Below are 16,747 nucleotides of genomic sequence, written 5' to 3'. Positions count from 1 at the left end.
TATAAGAACATCCATGATTGGTTGATTGTTTACTATGATGAGTCACGATTGGTAAGAGAGAGGCCAATCAAAGGCAAGATTGGGCGGGTCATCGAACCAGGAAGGGAATTAAAAAGTGCCTGCCTGCAAATTAATTTTTTTCATCTGAGTTTGATACATTTTTGTATTATTTGCACAGCTATGTTGTTTATTTTACGTAGAAGTAGTATTTTTCTATTTTATTTATGTTATGTAATTCTGTGCTACTTACGGTAAACTGTTTCTTTTCTGTGCTGTCAATACCCATCTTGACTTAATGGGTTAATAAAAGTGCCAATGCCTGTTTACAGTACAGTTGTCATTCACTTCAATTTCAGTGAATCTCACTCAAAAATGAATATCTTTATGTGTATACTTTCACCGATAATTATATTGAGATATTTATCGAATATTGAGTTCAAGTAAAAATATATTGAGATATACTTTTTCGTCCACATCGCCCAACCCTACACAAACATACATCCATAAACATGGATGTATATGCAATAAGTGCAATATATTTATCTGTACAGTAATCTACTTATTTATATCTGCAACTTATTGCTCTTTTATTGTGCACGACAACGAGCTAATGCAACAACAGTTCGTTCGTATCTGTAGCGTAAACTTCAAATTTGAATGACAATAAAAGGAAGTCTAAGTCTAAAGTATAAAATTAAATCAACACACTTAATGAGTAAGATGTCCTGTAAACATAACATTCAATGCAAAAAGTATTTTATTCAGTACTGTTACACTTATCTAACCTCATTTTTTTACCTAAAGGAATACAAGTGTAAACATGAACATACCTGGCTGTCTATCGATTATTATTTTTTTAAGGCAAATTGTCGACAAAAACAAATCTTTGTCGATGAATTGTTATGATTGGTCGTATCAACTATGTTAACTAATCGTTATAGCCCTACTCTGAAGTATTTATATCTTAACAATAGTACAACTATTGTTGAATGAATTACTCTCTAACAGTGTTGCTCAAAATTTAGCATTTTTATCATATATATATATATATATATACTGTATATATATATATATATATATTTTATATATATATATATATATATATATATATATGTATATATATATATATATATTTATATATATATATACATATATATATATACATACATAAATATATATATATATATATATATATATATATATATATATGTATAAGTATGAATATATATATATATATGTATATATATATAAATATAGTACTATAATACACCGCATGGTGCAACCTGGACACATCATCAGTGATTCTCCCGGGGTCATAGGGTGTTTCGGGTCTTAATCAGACACCCTCACCCGGGCGACCCAGCCGAGGATGATCAGTCCCTCGACTTGTGTCCAGGTAGCGCACTACGCCACGCGTCCCCCCTCCTCAACCAGAGCCAACGTGAAGCCTTTTCAGACGCTTCCAAGATGTTTTTTATGGCTCTTCGCCTGTGCAGTCCACAAATTCCAAGGAGCCCCAGGACACGGTGTAAGGACTTGCCTGCAAAACCCCTGCAGCCCACCTCAATAGGCTCGCAGCGGGCCTTCCACCCGTTCCTCCGGCAGTCAGCCACAAGATCTGCATATTTCGCCCTCTTCCTTTCCTGAGCTTCCTCCATTCTGTCCTCCCAGGGGACAGTTAGCTCAAGGAGCACCACCTGCTTGCTGGTTCCAGACATCAATACCATGTCTGGCCGTAGTCTTGTGGTTGCAATGATGTCTGGGAATCGCAACTGCCTTCCTAGATCAACCAAGAGCTGCCAGTCCCTTGCTGTTGTTAGCAGGCCACCCTGGGTCTTCTTGGAGGGTTGAGGTTCTCTCCTGCTCGGACAAAGGCAATTGTGCACTTAGTTGGGTGTTGCCGCTTACTGGTGTTGATGCCAGTGCAGATAGTGTCTGCTATTGCCTGCAGGACCTGGTCGTGGCACCACCGGTACCTGCCATCTCCCAATGCCTTTGAGCAACAGCTGAGGATGTGTTGTAATGATCCTCTTTTCTGACAGAGCTGGCACACAGGTGAGTCTACCAGGCCCCAGGTAAATAAGTTAGCCGGACTTGGGAGGACATCATAAACTGACTGGACCAAGAACTTAAACTGGTGTGGCTCCGCTTTCCAGAGTTCGGTCCAGGTGATCTTGCGACCAGCTATGTGCTCCCACTTGGTCCAGGCCCCCTGCTTGCTCATTCCCACCACTCTGCTGAAGCGAGCCTCTTCCACCTCGGCGCGAACCTCCTCTTGGACCAACTTTCTCCTTTCCTTTCCTCTGGCTCTGCTGTAGCTTGGTTTGGTGTTACTACCCAGCCCAGCCCGACCAGTAGCTACGGTTCCCACCACGGTGCTGTGCCGCAACCTCGCCTCTGCCCGCTCCACTGCATCCTGGGCACGCCACTTCCTTCCTGTTCTGACCTCCACACCTGCTGACGATACTTTCCCATCAGCAGAATCTCTGTAGAGCAGGACTTCTCTGGCCCTGGAAACCTTGAACTCCTCTGCCAGACTACTGAAAGGAAGCTGCAGCTTGGTGTTGTGCCCAAACAAAGCAATGCTGCTTAGGCTCCGTGGCAGACCCAGCCACCTGCGCAGGGACGAGCTGATCTTCCTCTCGAATCCCTCCACGATGGTCATTGGGAATTCGTACATCAGCAGCGGCCAGAGGATACGAGGCAGGATGCCATGCTGATATATCCAGGCTTTGAACTTCCCTGGAAGTCCCGACTTGTCCACCGCTGAGAGCCACATGTTGAGGTTATCGCTGGTAGCTTGCCGTGCAGCGGAATCCTTCAGATCACCAGTGAAGAGCTTGCCCAGACTCTTCACTGGCTTTTCTGACACAGATGGAATTTGGATGTCTGCCAGACTGAAGCGAAAGTGTTCGGATACTTTACCCTTCCTCATACATATGTATATGTATGAATATATATATATGTATATATATATATATATATATATATATATATATATATATATATATATATGCATATATATATACATATATATATATATATATATATATATATATATATATATATATATATATATATATATATATATATGTGTGTGATTTTTCCCACACATACATATATATATATTTATAACACCCCTCATGAAACAGTTCTGTAGAGATGAAGTAGTCTTGTGATTTTTTCCCACGCATACATATTGCGCTCTACCACGGTATCGAGCACTATTCTCTGGATAATCCAATTAAGACATATATATATATATATATATATATATATATATATATATATATATATATATATTGTTCACGAGTGGGGGAAGAGTGGATCGTGAGATCGACAGGCGGATCGGTGCGGCGTCTTCAGTAATGCGGACGTTGTACTGATCCGTTGTGGTGAAGAAGGAGCTGAGCCGGAAGGCAAAGCTCTCAATTTACCGGTCGATCTATGTTTCCATCCTCACCTATGGTCATGAGCTTTGGGTAATGACCGAAAGAATAAGATCACGGGTACAAGCGGCCGAAATGAGTTTCCTCCGCCGGGTGGCGTGGCTCTCCCATATAGATAGGGTGAGAAGCTCTGCCATCCGAGGGGAGCTCAAAGTAAAGCCGCTGCTCCTCCACATCGAGAGGAGCCAGATAAGGTGGCTCGGGCATCTGGTCAGGATGCCACCCGAATGCCTCCCGAGGGAGATGTTTACGGCGCGTCCAACCGGTAAAAGGCCACGGGGAAGACCCAGGACACGTTGGGAAGACTATGTCTCCCGGCTGGCCTGGGAACGCCTCAGGATCCCCTGGGAAGAGCTAGACGAAGTGGCTGGGGAGAGGGAAGTCTGGGCTTCACTGCTTAGGCTGCTGCCCCCGCGACCCGACCTCGGATAAGCTGAAGATGATGGATGGATGGATGGATATATATATATATATATATATATATATATATATATATATATATATATATATATATATATAATATATATGTATATTATATATATATATATTTTTTTATTTTTATTTTATTTTATTTTATGTTTTTTATATATATTTATATATATATATATGTATGTATGCATACATACATATATTTATATGTATATGTACATAGAATATGTGGGTGTTATTTCGTAATGTTAAAAACCGGATTTAGAAGGTCGTAAACTGTTTTTTTTTTTTTTTTTTAATGCTCCAACTTTTAAAATAATACATTTACGGAAAATAATTTATGACAATCAGTCCGGGAACCAATTAACAGCGATAAACAAGGGCTTTACTGTATTTGAGCCAATTAGATGATGTACCTAATGCTGTATCCAGTGGGTCTTTGTCAACAGTAAATCTCCGGCAGCACAAGCAGGTCCAGAGTGGATGTTGCCACTCGTTGACCCTTGGGTGCTCCTCCTCGATGTTCAAGCTCGCCATCTCCCGTCTTGAATGCGTTTTCTTCTCGAGGACAAAAGCGAGCAGCTGTTGCGTCCCTGACAATTCGGGCGCTGCAAAAGCGTTTGTCTCCTCAATGAATTCCGCCTGAACCGTGTGAAGTTTTCCTTTTAACATCTACGCTATGCAAATGTACTCGTCGGCTTGTACTGTTAACTGTGCACGGGAGGCGTTCCACTTTCAACACAGCGTGGTGAAATTGAGTTTCCAGGTTTTTGCGCGCTAATGGCAAGAGAATGAACAAAGATTTATTTATTTTTACAGTAAAAGTGGCGTTCACCAGCCGGCGAGTGAGACGGAAACATCAAGAATAAAAGAGTCATGGGCGAAACTAGTCATTTGGGGGCCCAGGACACAACTAGTAATTGGGTATAGTACAGAATATGATTCATTAGTATTGCGGTACTATACTAATGCCGGTATACCGTACAACCCTACTTGGACATGAATGAATTTAGATCTGCTCTGCAGTGGGATTGCTTGCATCAGTCAGTGGTCGCCTTCCCACCATGTGGCCTAAATGCTCTCTCTTGTCTCCTTTCCTTGCAGGAAACCAAAATCAACTGCGTGCGTCTGGCTAACAAAGGTATGAGCAGGTCTCCACTCACACAACACTGATGTAGTTGTTTATGTGGCGGCGTAAATTCTAATGCTAGTGAGACTAAGGCGTTAAATCAACCGCACACACTCAACACACACCCATCCTAACCTCCCTTTCACGATGTCCCGCATGATTTCACAACTCAGCATTGTTACGTCATCGCTGAACGTCGTCAGCTTCCCTGAAACATCTCATTGACGTTTTGAAACGTGCGTCGACATCCACCTAGCTCTTGATGTTCTTCATTCTTCACATCATAATTTTGTGTTTTTTGGAGTGGAGGTGTGCAGTGTGTCCATGCAGCATGCGCGTGCAGCACTTTTAACTTTGTGGCGCTCTTCAAGTACGCGAGAATGCTGAAGAGAGACTCACTGCTGTGACGTCAGGGGATGTTTGGACCATGGTCCAGGCACTACTTGTGCGGAACGAACCATATTTAAAGGCCAGTCCGATTTAATTCCTTAAACCAGGGGTCGGCAACCCAAAATGTTAAAAGAGCCATATTGGACCAAATATAGAAAAAAAGGCACCTGTCTGGAGCCGCAAACAATTAAAAGACTTGTATAAGTGTTATAATGATGGCAACATATGATGTAAGTCAGTGGTCCCCAACCTTTTTGTATCCGCGGACCGGTCAACGCTTAATAATTTGTCCCGCGGCCCGGGTGGGGGGGTTGGGGGATGTCCTTTTTTTTAATTTATTTTTTTTTCTTTGTCATGAAAAAGGGACGTTCTTGTCATGAAAAAGGGAGGTTTTTGTGGTTGGTGCACTAATTGTAAGTGTATATTGTGTTTTTTATGTTGATTTAATTAAAACATTTTTTTTTTTTTTTTTTTTTAATTAATAAAAAATTATTCTGCGGCCCGGTACCAATCGGGCCACGGCTCGGTGGTTGGGGACCACTGATGTAAGTGGCTAATTAGCTATATTAGCCTACTATCAAAATGACTCTGTGTCGCAGGCTGACACAAATCTTCATTGACAGAAATGTTGAAATGTAATATTTATTCTATACATTTTTACAACATTAAAAAGCTTTAGTAAAACTTCTCAAAGGGTGAGATAACTCCTGGAAATTACTGTCTTAGAATGACCAAAAGTATACATGCTTGTTTCCAAATTAAAGGAAACTATAGTCCGCCTTCTTCTATTGGATTTATTACCATTTTTGCTAGCTGGCTAACGTTTGCTGGGGTCTGGAACAACATTACATACAAATAATGTGTCATGAAACATGGAAACATAAACTAACTACACAGAGAATATTAGCACGCCATAACAAGTCAATAACATCAACAAAGCACTTTACAGTATAAAACCTTGGAGGACCAAATGAGACAAAGAAGGAGTGCCATAAAACAAGTCTTTCTGTGGCAGCGTCGGAGAAAGTTATACATGTAAACAAACTGTCGAGTCAAAGTCCACATAACGGTGAGTTCAAGGGCCACTGAAATTAGTAGGACAAAATCGCGCTCGTCAAATATTCTCATCAGTGAAGCATACACAAAAACATATTACGCAGTGGGCTTTTTAACAATTAGGAATGTTTGTGTCATGTTTGTCCTCCCACAGAAACCATTGTACAACGAAAAAATATATTTTTCACCCCGTTTCCATACATTTTTGAGCCACCAGGGCGCCGCTCAAGAGCCACATATGACTCTTGAGCCGTGGGTTGCTGACCCCCACCTTAAACAGTATCGCCCACTGGACACAACTTTAGGTACGACTGAAAAATTGTAAACCTAAATTCATACACCTTTTCCCATGCACAATGAAAACGCCATAAGAGTAGGGATGGGTATTGTCTAACTTAGGGTTCCCCAACCTTTTTTCCACCTGGGATCAGTTTAACGTATGCATTATTTGCACTTCCCACGTCTGGAAGATAAAAACAGCAAAAAAAAACAAGCATTAAAAATTAACTCACTATAACACTGTAGTAGTGGGAGCTTTTGGCATGTTTCTTTGCGAAGAGATGGCACGTTAATGGCATATACCATAAACCAGTGTTTCTTAGACATAGAGCTGGGGCCCAGTTTTGTAAAATGTAATATATGTGTTTTTCAGCTGTGGTCCATATAGGCAGCAGCGGTACTCAGTTATAAACACTTTTCCACCACTTGTGGCAGTAATGACAATATAGAATAGAATAGAAAGTACTTTATTGATCCCAAATATGTAACAAATAGAAGTCTGACGCTAATGTCATAGAGACATTTCTAAAGCGCCAGAATTATGACTACTGTGGTGAAGCTATATTTTTATTTGCACTTATATTTTATTGACGGTTTAGTTCAGAAACATATTCAATAAAGTTAAAGTTAAGGTACCAATGATTGTCACACACACACTAGGTGTGGTGAAATGTTTCCTCTGCATTTGACCCATCCCCTTGTTCCACCCCCTGGGAGGTGAGGAGAGATGTGGGCAGAAACGGTGGCCCCGCCCGGTGATCATTTTGGTGATTTAACCCCCAATTCCAACCCTTGATGCTGAGTGCCAAGCAGGGGAGGTAACGGGTCCCATTTTTATAGTCTTTGGTATGACTCGGCCAGGGTTTGAACTAACATCCTACTGATCTCAGGGAGGACACTCTAACCACTAACCACTGAGCAGGTCTCTTGGCCTAGTAGTTTAAATAAACTATTACTAATTTAGTTTATTTATTTTAGCACAACATAGTACATATTTTATGTAAATGTATTATTTATTTGGTTAGTGCTTCTTTTTCAAATTAGCCTGACCTAAGCCTGAGGTTTATTTGTTAAATTAATAATATAATTGTTTTGATCAACCCATGCTTGTATACCATTGGACAAGGTAGTGAACAGTAAGTAGGTTAGATATAATTGTTGAATATGATCAAAATCAAGAGTAAAATTATTAATTTGGTGTTAATATTGGAGTGGGCCCCGGGCTCCTCTGTAGTGGAAAAGTTGGGTGCCGAGGTCAAAAAGGTTAAGAACCCCTGCTATATACAATAACCCTGCAGGGCACTGCAGAAGAAAATTAACCTCTGGCTACAATCTGGCACATTAACATTTTATACTATAACAAAGGAGTTGTAATATGCATATTGTAACAAGCTTATTGGTGAGTTTAGTGGGACAGGCGAATGTTAAGTAGGAGAAAATGCTGTAGTTTATAAATTAATGTTTATAAATTAATGTTTCTGTGCGGCCTGGTAACAAATGCGTCACGGACTCGTACTGGTTGGTTGTGGACCACCGGTACCGTTGCCAAAACGGTGTAAGACGTCCTCGTTTAAAAACAAAGCCTTTTTATCTTTACTTAATATTCTGACATGCAAGTTGAACAACATAGTCATTCAAATACTTCTATAATACGGTAGTACCTCATCTTACAAGTTTAATTGTTTATATGACTTAGCTCATGACTCTTTGATTGATTAATTGATTGATACTTTTATCAGTAGATTGCACAGTTCAGTACATATTCCGTACAATTGACCACTAAATGGTAACACCCGAATAAGTTTTTCAACTTGTTTAAGTTGGGGTCCACTAAATACTCCTGTCTCAAATCAACATTGCCCATTTACATTGATTTAAATCTATATAATCCATGCTTAACCTCTCAAAACAGCAACATTTTAAAATATGGTATGCCTTCCAAAAAGAGAAATATTTTTTTAGATAAAAAAACATAATGTTTAAAAATAATGCAACAGAATGAAAAATAAACAACAACAATAGTTGTATGCAGTTATGTACCAATAATGTACTGTATTTTACCTTAGAGAGTGGACTTCCACGGTATCGCCCTCGAGTTGTTTGTCCGTCAAACACACCATCAGCAGTTTCTCCATAACTTTTCATGGATGAATGTCTGCCGTTTAAATAGTATTTACAGTATGGTGCCAAGTAGCAGTGCTAAGCTCCAATTACTTCACTAAAATACATAGACAGCGACATGTTTTTTTGTTTTGTTTTTCATGAGTGATTTAGACTCTATGTCATTAGGAGGAGTTTTGTGGTAAAAAGTTACAATCTTTACACACTAATTTGAATAAAGCATTGTATTTTCTGTTAAAAGTATTGCACATCAGTTAGTCTGTTGCAGTGATATTAATGATAAATCACAACAAAACTCCTGACATTAAATAAAAATGATCATGATTTAAACTCACCGACTGGTGATTCTGTTTATGTCCTGGAGAAGCAAGATAGTGTGCTATTTGCTAACTGGCTTAAGTGAATGCAAGACCCATTAATGTCTCTGCCCATTAAAATGTATTATTAAACGGTAAAATAACAATCTATGGCTCCTAAGACGCCAAACAATATAACATTGATCTTCTGCCAAGGAAAATATGATGTGTGTATTTTTATTAATTTATTGTAATGTTAAAAAATAAAAATAAAAGTTTCAGTCCAGTTATTAGTACTTTTTGAGCACATTTAACAATATGGTGATAATGAGCACCATGATGCATTTTGGTGACAATAATCGTGGTATAAAATGTTCATTTTATTATATCTTAACTTAAAATGCATTGTGCTACCTTAGACCTGTTATGTGTTTTAATTGGCATACTTTTGTACTTACACTCAGTCTTTTGAGTGCATAAGTGTGTTCTCTGACGGTCAATCTGGTGAGCGTGCATTGATGGGTACTTACCATCCTCAATAGTCACTATATCGGCAACATAGCTGAAGGTGAGGACTACCAAACAAAAAGCTCATTTGAAGTAGAGAGCAGAAAACATTCCTAACAAGTTGACTTTTGTTTGAGAAATTGAAAGGAACTAATATTTTAATCTGCCGAGTGGTTGCGATTCACCATTAAAAAACAGCCGAAAAGAAGAAGAAGGAGGGAAAATATAACAATTGTAATTTCTGGGAAATGCACGATAACTAGACTAGAAAAATTGGCACACTCGGAAGTGTACTAAAGTATTCCATTCGAGAAGTCACAGCACGTTTAATAGCTTCAATGATCCGTAAACAAGTGTTGGGCAACAAGCCACAAAGTTATTAGTTCCTCGTCCATCATCTTTGTCCATGCTTTATGTCTTCTTTTATTTTGCCTTATTTCTTATTTCATTCTTCTATTTTGCTTTATTTATTCTTTTATTTTGTGTTATCCCTTCCTTTATTCCTGTAAAAATGTTGTTTTCCAAGCCTCCAGCCTAGGCTGACATGGATCAGACCCCAGTCTTCACCACATTTGCATCACACACCCCCCCAGAACTTAACATGCTGACCTCAAACGCATCTTTCTGGGGCTTTTTTTTTCTGGTAGCTCATTTTGGCCATGTTTGTTGATCTCAATGTCCTGTAATGACCTGTAAGCGCTTCTCTCCTCCAGAACACACAATGAAGCTTGATGCAACCCTTTTTGCTTAGACTATTCTTTCTTCTGTCCTTTTTTTGTTGTTGTTGTTGTTTTGTTTTTTTCTCTCTCCTGCCTGTCCCTCTCATGCTGGCCGGCGGGGACGTGTGGCACTGGGCCTTAGTGGTGATAGGTAGGGGACAAATAACCACGCCGTACATTCTAGTCATCCCAAGCGAAGGTGATTATTGCTTTACAGGCAGAATATTTGCTTCCCCCCGTGTCATCACAGTGAACACGACACAAACCCTCACTCATTTTTGGTGGTCACGAACGTAATACCCTCCCCTCCGACCCCCACTCAACCAACTTGTCCCCTCCCACATCTTTATGTTGATGGACTTTTTTTGTGTAATGGATGTTTTTTTTGTTGTCGTCCTTCCTTCTCATCGTCATTTTTGCCGCATTTGTTTGCTTGTCTGCTTTCACTGTGGCTGACTGTGTTTGGGCATGCACACACACATGCACACACACACACGCACACACACGCACACACACACACACACACACACACACACACACACACACACACACACACACACACACACACACACACATACACACACACACTACAAAGTTTGATACAATGCAGTTGGGCTGCAGCTCTTTATTGTACAAACCCCAAAACCAGTGAAATTCAATAGACTGCAATGACAAGATACTTAACGTTTGTACTGGAAAAGTTTGTTATTTTTTGCAAATATTAGCTCATTTGAAATTGGAAGCCTGCAACATGTTTCAAAAAAGCTAGCACAAGTGGCAAAAATGACTGAGAAAGTTGAGGAACATCGCTCAGGAACCAACTCAGTGGCCTAGTGGTTAGAGTGTCCGCCCTGAGATCGGTAGGTCGTGAATTCAAATCCCGGCCGAGTCATACCAAAGACTATAAACAAATGGGACCCATTACCTCCCTGCTTGGCACTCAGCATTAAGGGTTGGAATTGTGGGTTAAATCACCATAAATGATTCCCGGGCGCGGCACAGCTGCTGCCCACTGCTCCCCTCACCTCCTAGGGGGTAATCAAAGGTGATGGGTCAAATGCAGAGAATAATTTTGCCACATCTAGTATGTGCGTGACAATCATTGGTACTTTAACTTTTAACTTTGAACATGCTAATTGGGAACAGGTGGGTGCCATGATTGGGTATAAAAACAGCTTACATGAAATGCTCAGTCATTCACAAACAAGGATGGGGCGAGGGTCATCACTTTGTGAACAAATGCGTGAGAAAATTGTCCGACACTTTAAGAACAACATTTCTCAACGAGCTATTGCAAGGAATTCAGTGATTTTACCATCTACGGTCCATCATATCTTCAAAACTTTCAGAGAATCTGGAGAAATCCCTGCACGTAAGCGGCTAAGCCCGTGACCTTCGATTCCTTAGGCGGTACTGCATCAAAAAACCAACATCAGTGTGTAAAGGATATTACCACATGGGCTCAGGAACACTTCAGAAACCATTGTCAGTTGCTACAGTTTGTCGCTACATCTGTCAGTGCAAGTTAAAACTCGACCATGCAAAGCAAAAGCCATTTATCAACGACACTCAGAAACACAGCTGTCTTCACTGGGCCCGAGCTCATCCAAGATGGACTGATGCAAAATGGAAAAGTGTTCTGTGATGTGATGAGTCCACATTTCAAATGATTTTTGGAAACTGTGGAAGTTGTGTCCTCCAAAACAAAGAGGAAAAGAACCATCCGGATTGTTATAGGCGCAAAGTTCAAAAGCCAGCATCTATGGGGGTGTATTAGTGCCCAAGGCATGGGTAACTTACACATCTGTGAAGGCACCATTAATGCTGGAAGGTACATACAGGTTTTGGAGCAACATATGTTGCCGTCCAAGCAACATTATCATGGACGGCCCTGCTTATTTCAGCAAGACAATACCAAGCCACATGTTACAACAGTGTGGCTTCATAGTAAAAGAGTGCGGGTGCAAGACTGGTCTGCTTGTAGTCCAGACCTGTCTCCCATTAAAAATGTGTGGCGGACTATGAAGCCTAAAATACCACAACAGAGATCCATGACTGTTGAACAACTTAATCAATCAATCAATCAATCAATCAATGTTTACTTATATAGCCCTAAATCACTAGTGTCTCAAAGGGCTGCACAAACCACAACACGAACCACTACGACATCCTCGGTAGGCCCACTTAAGGGCAAGGAAAACTCACACCCAGTGGGACGTCGGTGACAATGATGACTATGAGAACCTTGGAGAGGAGGAAAGCAATGGATGTCGAGCGGGTCTAACATGATACTGTGAAAGTTCAATCCATAATGGATCCAACACAGTCGCGAGAGTCCAGTTCAAAGCGGATCCAACACAGCAGCGAGAGTCCCGTTCACAGCGGAGACAGCAGGAAACCATCCCAGGCGGAGGCGGATCAGCAGCGCATAGATGTCCCCAGCCGATACACAGGCAAGTAGTACATGGCCACCGGATCGGACCGGACCCCCTCCACAAGGGAGAGTGGGACATAGGAGAAAAAGAAAAGAAACGGCAGATCAACTGGTCTAAAAAGGGAGTCTATTTAAAGGCCAGAGTATACAAATGAGTTTTAAGGTGAGACTTAAATGCTTCTACTGAGGTGGCATCTCGAACTGTTACCGGGAGGGCATTCCAGAGTACTAGAGCCCGAACGGAAAACGCTCTATAGCCCGCAGACTTTTTTTGGGCTTTGGGAATCACTAATAAGCCGGAGTCCTTTGAACGCAAATTTCTTGCCGGGACATATGGTACAATACAATCGGCAAGACAGGATGGAGGTAGACCGTGTAGTATTTTATAAGTAAGTAGTAAAACCTTAAAGTCACATCTTAAGTGCACAGGAAGCCAGTGCAGGTGAGCCAGTACAGGCGTAATGTGATCAAACTTTCTTGTTCTTGTCAAAAGTCTAGCAGCCGCATTTTGTACCAACTGTAATCTTTTAATGCTAGACATGGGGAGACCCGAAAATAATACGTTACAGTAATCGAGGCGAGACGTAATGAACGCATGAATAATGATCTCAGCGTCTTTAGTGGACAAAATGGAGCGAATTTTAGCGATATTACGGAGATGAAAGAAGGCCATTTTAGTAACGCTTTTAATGTGTGACTCAAAGGAGAGAGTTGGGTCAAAGATAATACCCAGATTCTTTACCGTGTCGCCTTGTTTAATTGTTTGGTTGTCAAATGTTAGAGTTGTATTACTAAATAGAGGTCGGTGTCTAGCAGGACCGATAATCAGCATTTCCGTTTTTTGGGCGTTGAGTTGCAAAAAGTTAGTGGACATCCATTGTTTAATTTCATTAAGACACGCCTCCAGCTGACTACAATACGGCGTGTTGGTCAGCTTTAGGGGCATGTAGAGTTGGGTGTCATCGGCATAACAGTGAAAGCTAACACCGTATTTGTGTATGATGTCACCTAGCGGCAGCATGTAGATGCTGAAGAGTGCAGGGCCAAGGACCGAACCCTGGGGAACTCCACACGTTACCTTAACGTAGTCCGAGGTCACATTGTTATGGGAGACGCATTGCATCCTATCAGTAAGATAAGAGTTAAACCAAGATAGGCTAAGTCTGACATACCAGTTCGTGTTTTGATACGTTCTAATAAAATATTCTGATCGACGGTATCGAAAGCAGCGCTAAGGTCGAGGAGCAGCAACACAGATGACGCATTAGAATCCATCGTTAGCAGTAGATCATTAGTCATTTTTGCGAGGGCTTTCTCCGTAGAGTGATTTGCCCTGAAACCGGATTGAAATGTTTCACATAGATTGTTAGACGCTAAGTGTTCATTTAACTGCTCCGCAACAATTTTTTCGAGGAGTTTTTAAATAAAGGGAAGGTGAGACACCGGTCGGTAGTTTACCATGAGGTCAGGATCGCGGTTAAGTCTTTTAAGAAGAGGATGAATAACCGCTTTTTTGAATGCTAGGGGAACAGTGCCCGAGGAAAGTGATAAGTTTATAATATTTAGCACTGATGGACATAATAATACAAAGAGCTCCTTGATCAGTTTCCCAGGAAGAGGGTCAAGTAAACATGTTGTTTGTTTTATTCCATTTACACGTTGTAACAATTCCTCTAATGTTATTTCCTCAAATCGAGAGAAACTATTTTGGAGGTCAGTGTCCGCTGTATATACAATCGTATCAGTGTTAACAGAACCCAGTTGTAGCTGGGACGCATTGTCTTTTATCTCCTTTCTATTGACTTCAATTTTCTTACTAAAGAATTGCATAAAGTCATCAGCTGAGTGGGTGGAGCTACTGGAAGGGGTCCCTTGTTGGGTTAGCGATGCTACCGTACTAAACAAAAATTTAGGATCGTTTTTATTATGGTGGATGAGATTTGAGTAATATTTAGCTTTAGCTAAGGTAAGCATGCGTTTATAAGTTATCAAACTATCACTCCATGCTTGATGGTGCACCTCAAGTTTAGTCGTGCGCCATTTGCGTTCCAGCTTTCTACATAATAATTTCTGAGCTCTACTTTCTTCTGTAAACCATGGGGTACGCTTTTTTGGAGCCTTTTTTAACTTTAGCGGTGCTATGTTATCAATGGTTTCGCGCAGGGCGTCGTTAAAGTTGTTAGTGAGGTTATCAATAGAGCCCACATACTTTGGGAATGGTGCCATTACCGAGGGCAGTAGGTCAGCAAGAGTTGTTGTTGTGGCCGTATTAATGTTGCGGCTGCTATAGCAGTTATTATTATTATTAGTTTGACGAACATGCGTCTGAACCTTGAATTTTATAAGGTAATGATCGGACAATACTTTAGTATACGGGAGTATCGTAACTTTGGAAACGGTGATACCCCTGACAAGCACTAAGTCTATCGTATTACCGTTGCGATGCGTGGGTTCATTTATTATTTGTGTAAGACCACAGCTATCAATTCTAGTCTTGAGCGCAACGCACGGTGGGTCCGATGGGGTATTCATATGGATATTAAAGTCCCCCATTATGATTATATTATCGGCGTGCGTGACTAGATCAGCAACGAACTCTGAGAATTCATTGATAAAGTCCGAATAGGGCCCTGGGGGACGGTAGATAACAGCCAGGTGTAGAGGCAGCGGTGTGACAGACCTCATAGTAAGCACCTCAAACGATTTATATTTATTATTTATGTTAGGACTAAGGTTAAAGTGTTCGTTGTATATTAGTGCGACCCCCCCACCCCTTTTAAGGGGACGGGCAATATGCGCATGTGTTAAGTTAGGAGGAGATACCTCATTTAGCGCAAAAAAGTCGTTTGGTTTAAGCCAGGTTTCGCTGAGACCGATGATGTTAAGATTGTTGTCTCTGATGATATCATTAACTAACGTTTTGGCAGACAATGATCTTATGTTTAAAAAACCTATACTATAGGTAGTGGGCTGTTTTAGGGAATTTTTGATCAAATTATCCGTAGTAGCAATATTAATAATCTTGTGTTTATTATGCCCAGTGCATTTAGTATAATTACGACCATATCTAGGAATTGGTACAACGGGAATTTTCCGATTGTTTGTTTGTCGCTTTGATAAACTGAACGCATCATAGTTTGCCACCTCAGAAGAACGCATGTCCAACTCTGAAACAATCAAAGCAGAAAAAACTTGTTCTAATTTAACTGACTCCTTACCTAGACCAGTAGTCTCACATCTTCCATTTAAATCCGGCTTCAGGATGGAGGGAAATGGTGTTCTGTGGGGATTAGCCTTCTGCTTTGTTTTTAGCCCCGCTCGGCATCCGCGTTTCCGATCACACCGCTGGCGTCTGCTCCGTAGACGGCCCACGCTGCTACTATACTCCCCTGCTTCACAGGCCGCTGGATGTAGCCGCCGAAGTATTCCCGTGCTAGTTAGCAGGTCTAGCAAGCACGCGTCTATCAGTCCAAAATGGCCCAATATGTCCACATCCAGAAGTGTCTGGCGGTCGTACGTGATCACGGAGTGACCACGATGTGAGCCAGCCATAAAGTTTGCTGAAATGTCCGGTATTTCTGCCAAATGTTTCATCTTTCTTAAGCTGTATCTAACTTAAGCTGTACATCAAGCAAGAATGAGAAATAATTCCACCTGAAAAGCTTCAAAAATTGGTCTCCTCAGTTCCCAAACGTTTACTGAGTGTTGTTAAAAGGAAAAGCCATGTAACACAGTGGTAAAAATGCCCCTGGGCCAACTTTTTTGCTGCCATTAAATTCTAAGTTAATAATTACTTGCAAAAAAATATATATAATAAGTTTCTCAATTGGAAAATTAAATATATTGTCTTTGCAGTCTATTCAATTGAATATAAGTTGAAAAGAATTTGCAAATCATTGTATTCTGTTTTTATTTACGAATTACATAACGTGCCAACT

The 16,747-nt window shown here is 40.8% G+C and overlaps 1 protein-coding gene across 1 annotated transcript in view; it reads left to right on the top strand.

Moving 5' to 3' along the window:
• The window catches only part of ptprt (protein tyrosine phosphatase receptor type T), a 489,779-nt gene that overhangs the window by 261,653 nt on the left and 211,379 nt on the right, over nt 1-16,747 (top strand). The window contains exons 15-16 of the mRNA XM_061874425.1: nt 4,983-5,019; nt 10,518-10,574. Coding sequence (XP_061730409.1) covers nt 4,983-5,019; nt 10,518-10,574 — 94 coding nt within the window. The remainder of the gene's footprint in view (nt 1-4,982; nt 5,020-10,517; nt 10,575-16,747) is intronic.

Source organism: Nerophis ophidion, linkage group LG16 (genome assembly GCF_033978795.1).
Source record: "Nerophis ophidion isolate RoL-2023_Sa linkage group LG16, RoL_Noph_v1.0, whole genome shotgun sequence".
Lineage (NCBI taxonomy): Eukaryota > Metazoa > Chordata > Actinopteri > Syngnathiformes > Syngnathidae > Nerophis > Nerophis ophidion.
Note: the sequence above shows the minus strand (reverse complement) of the source record. Positions and strands in the feature narration are given on the sequence as shown.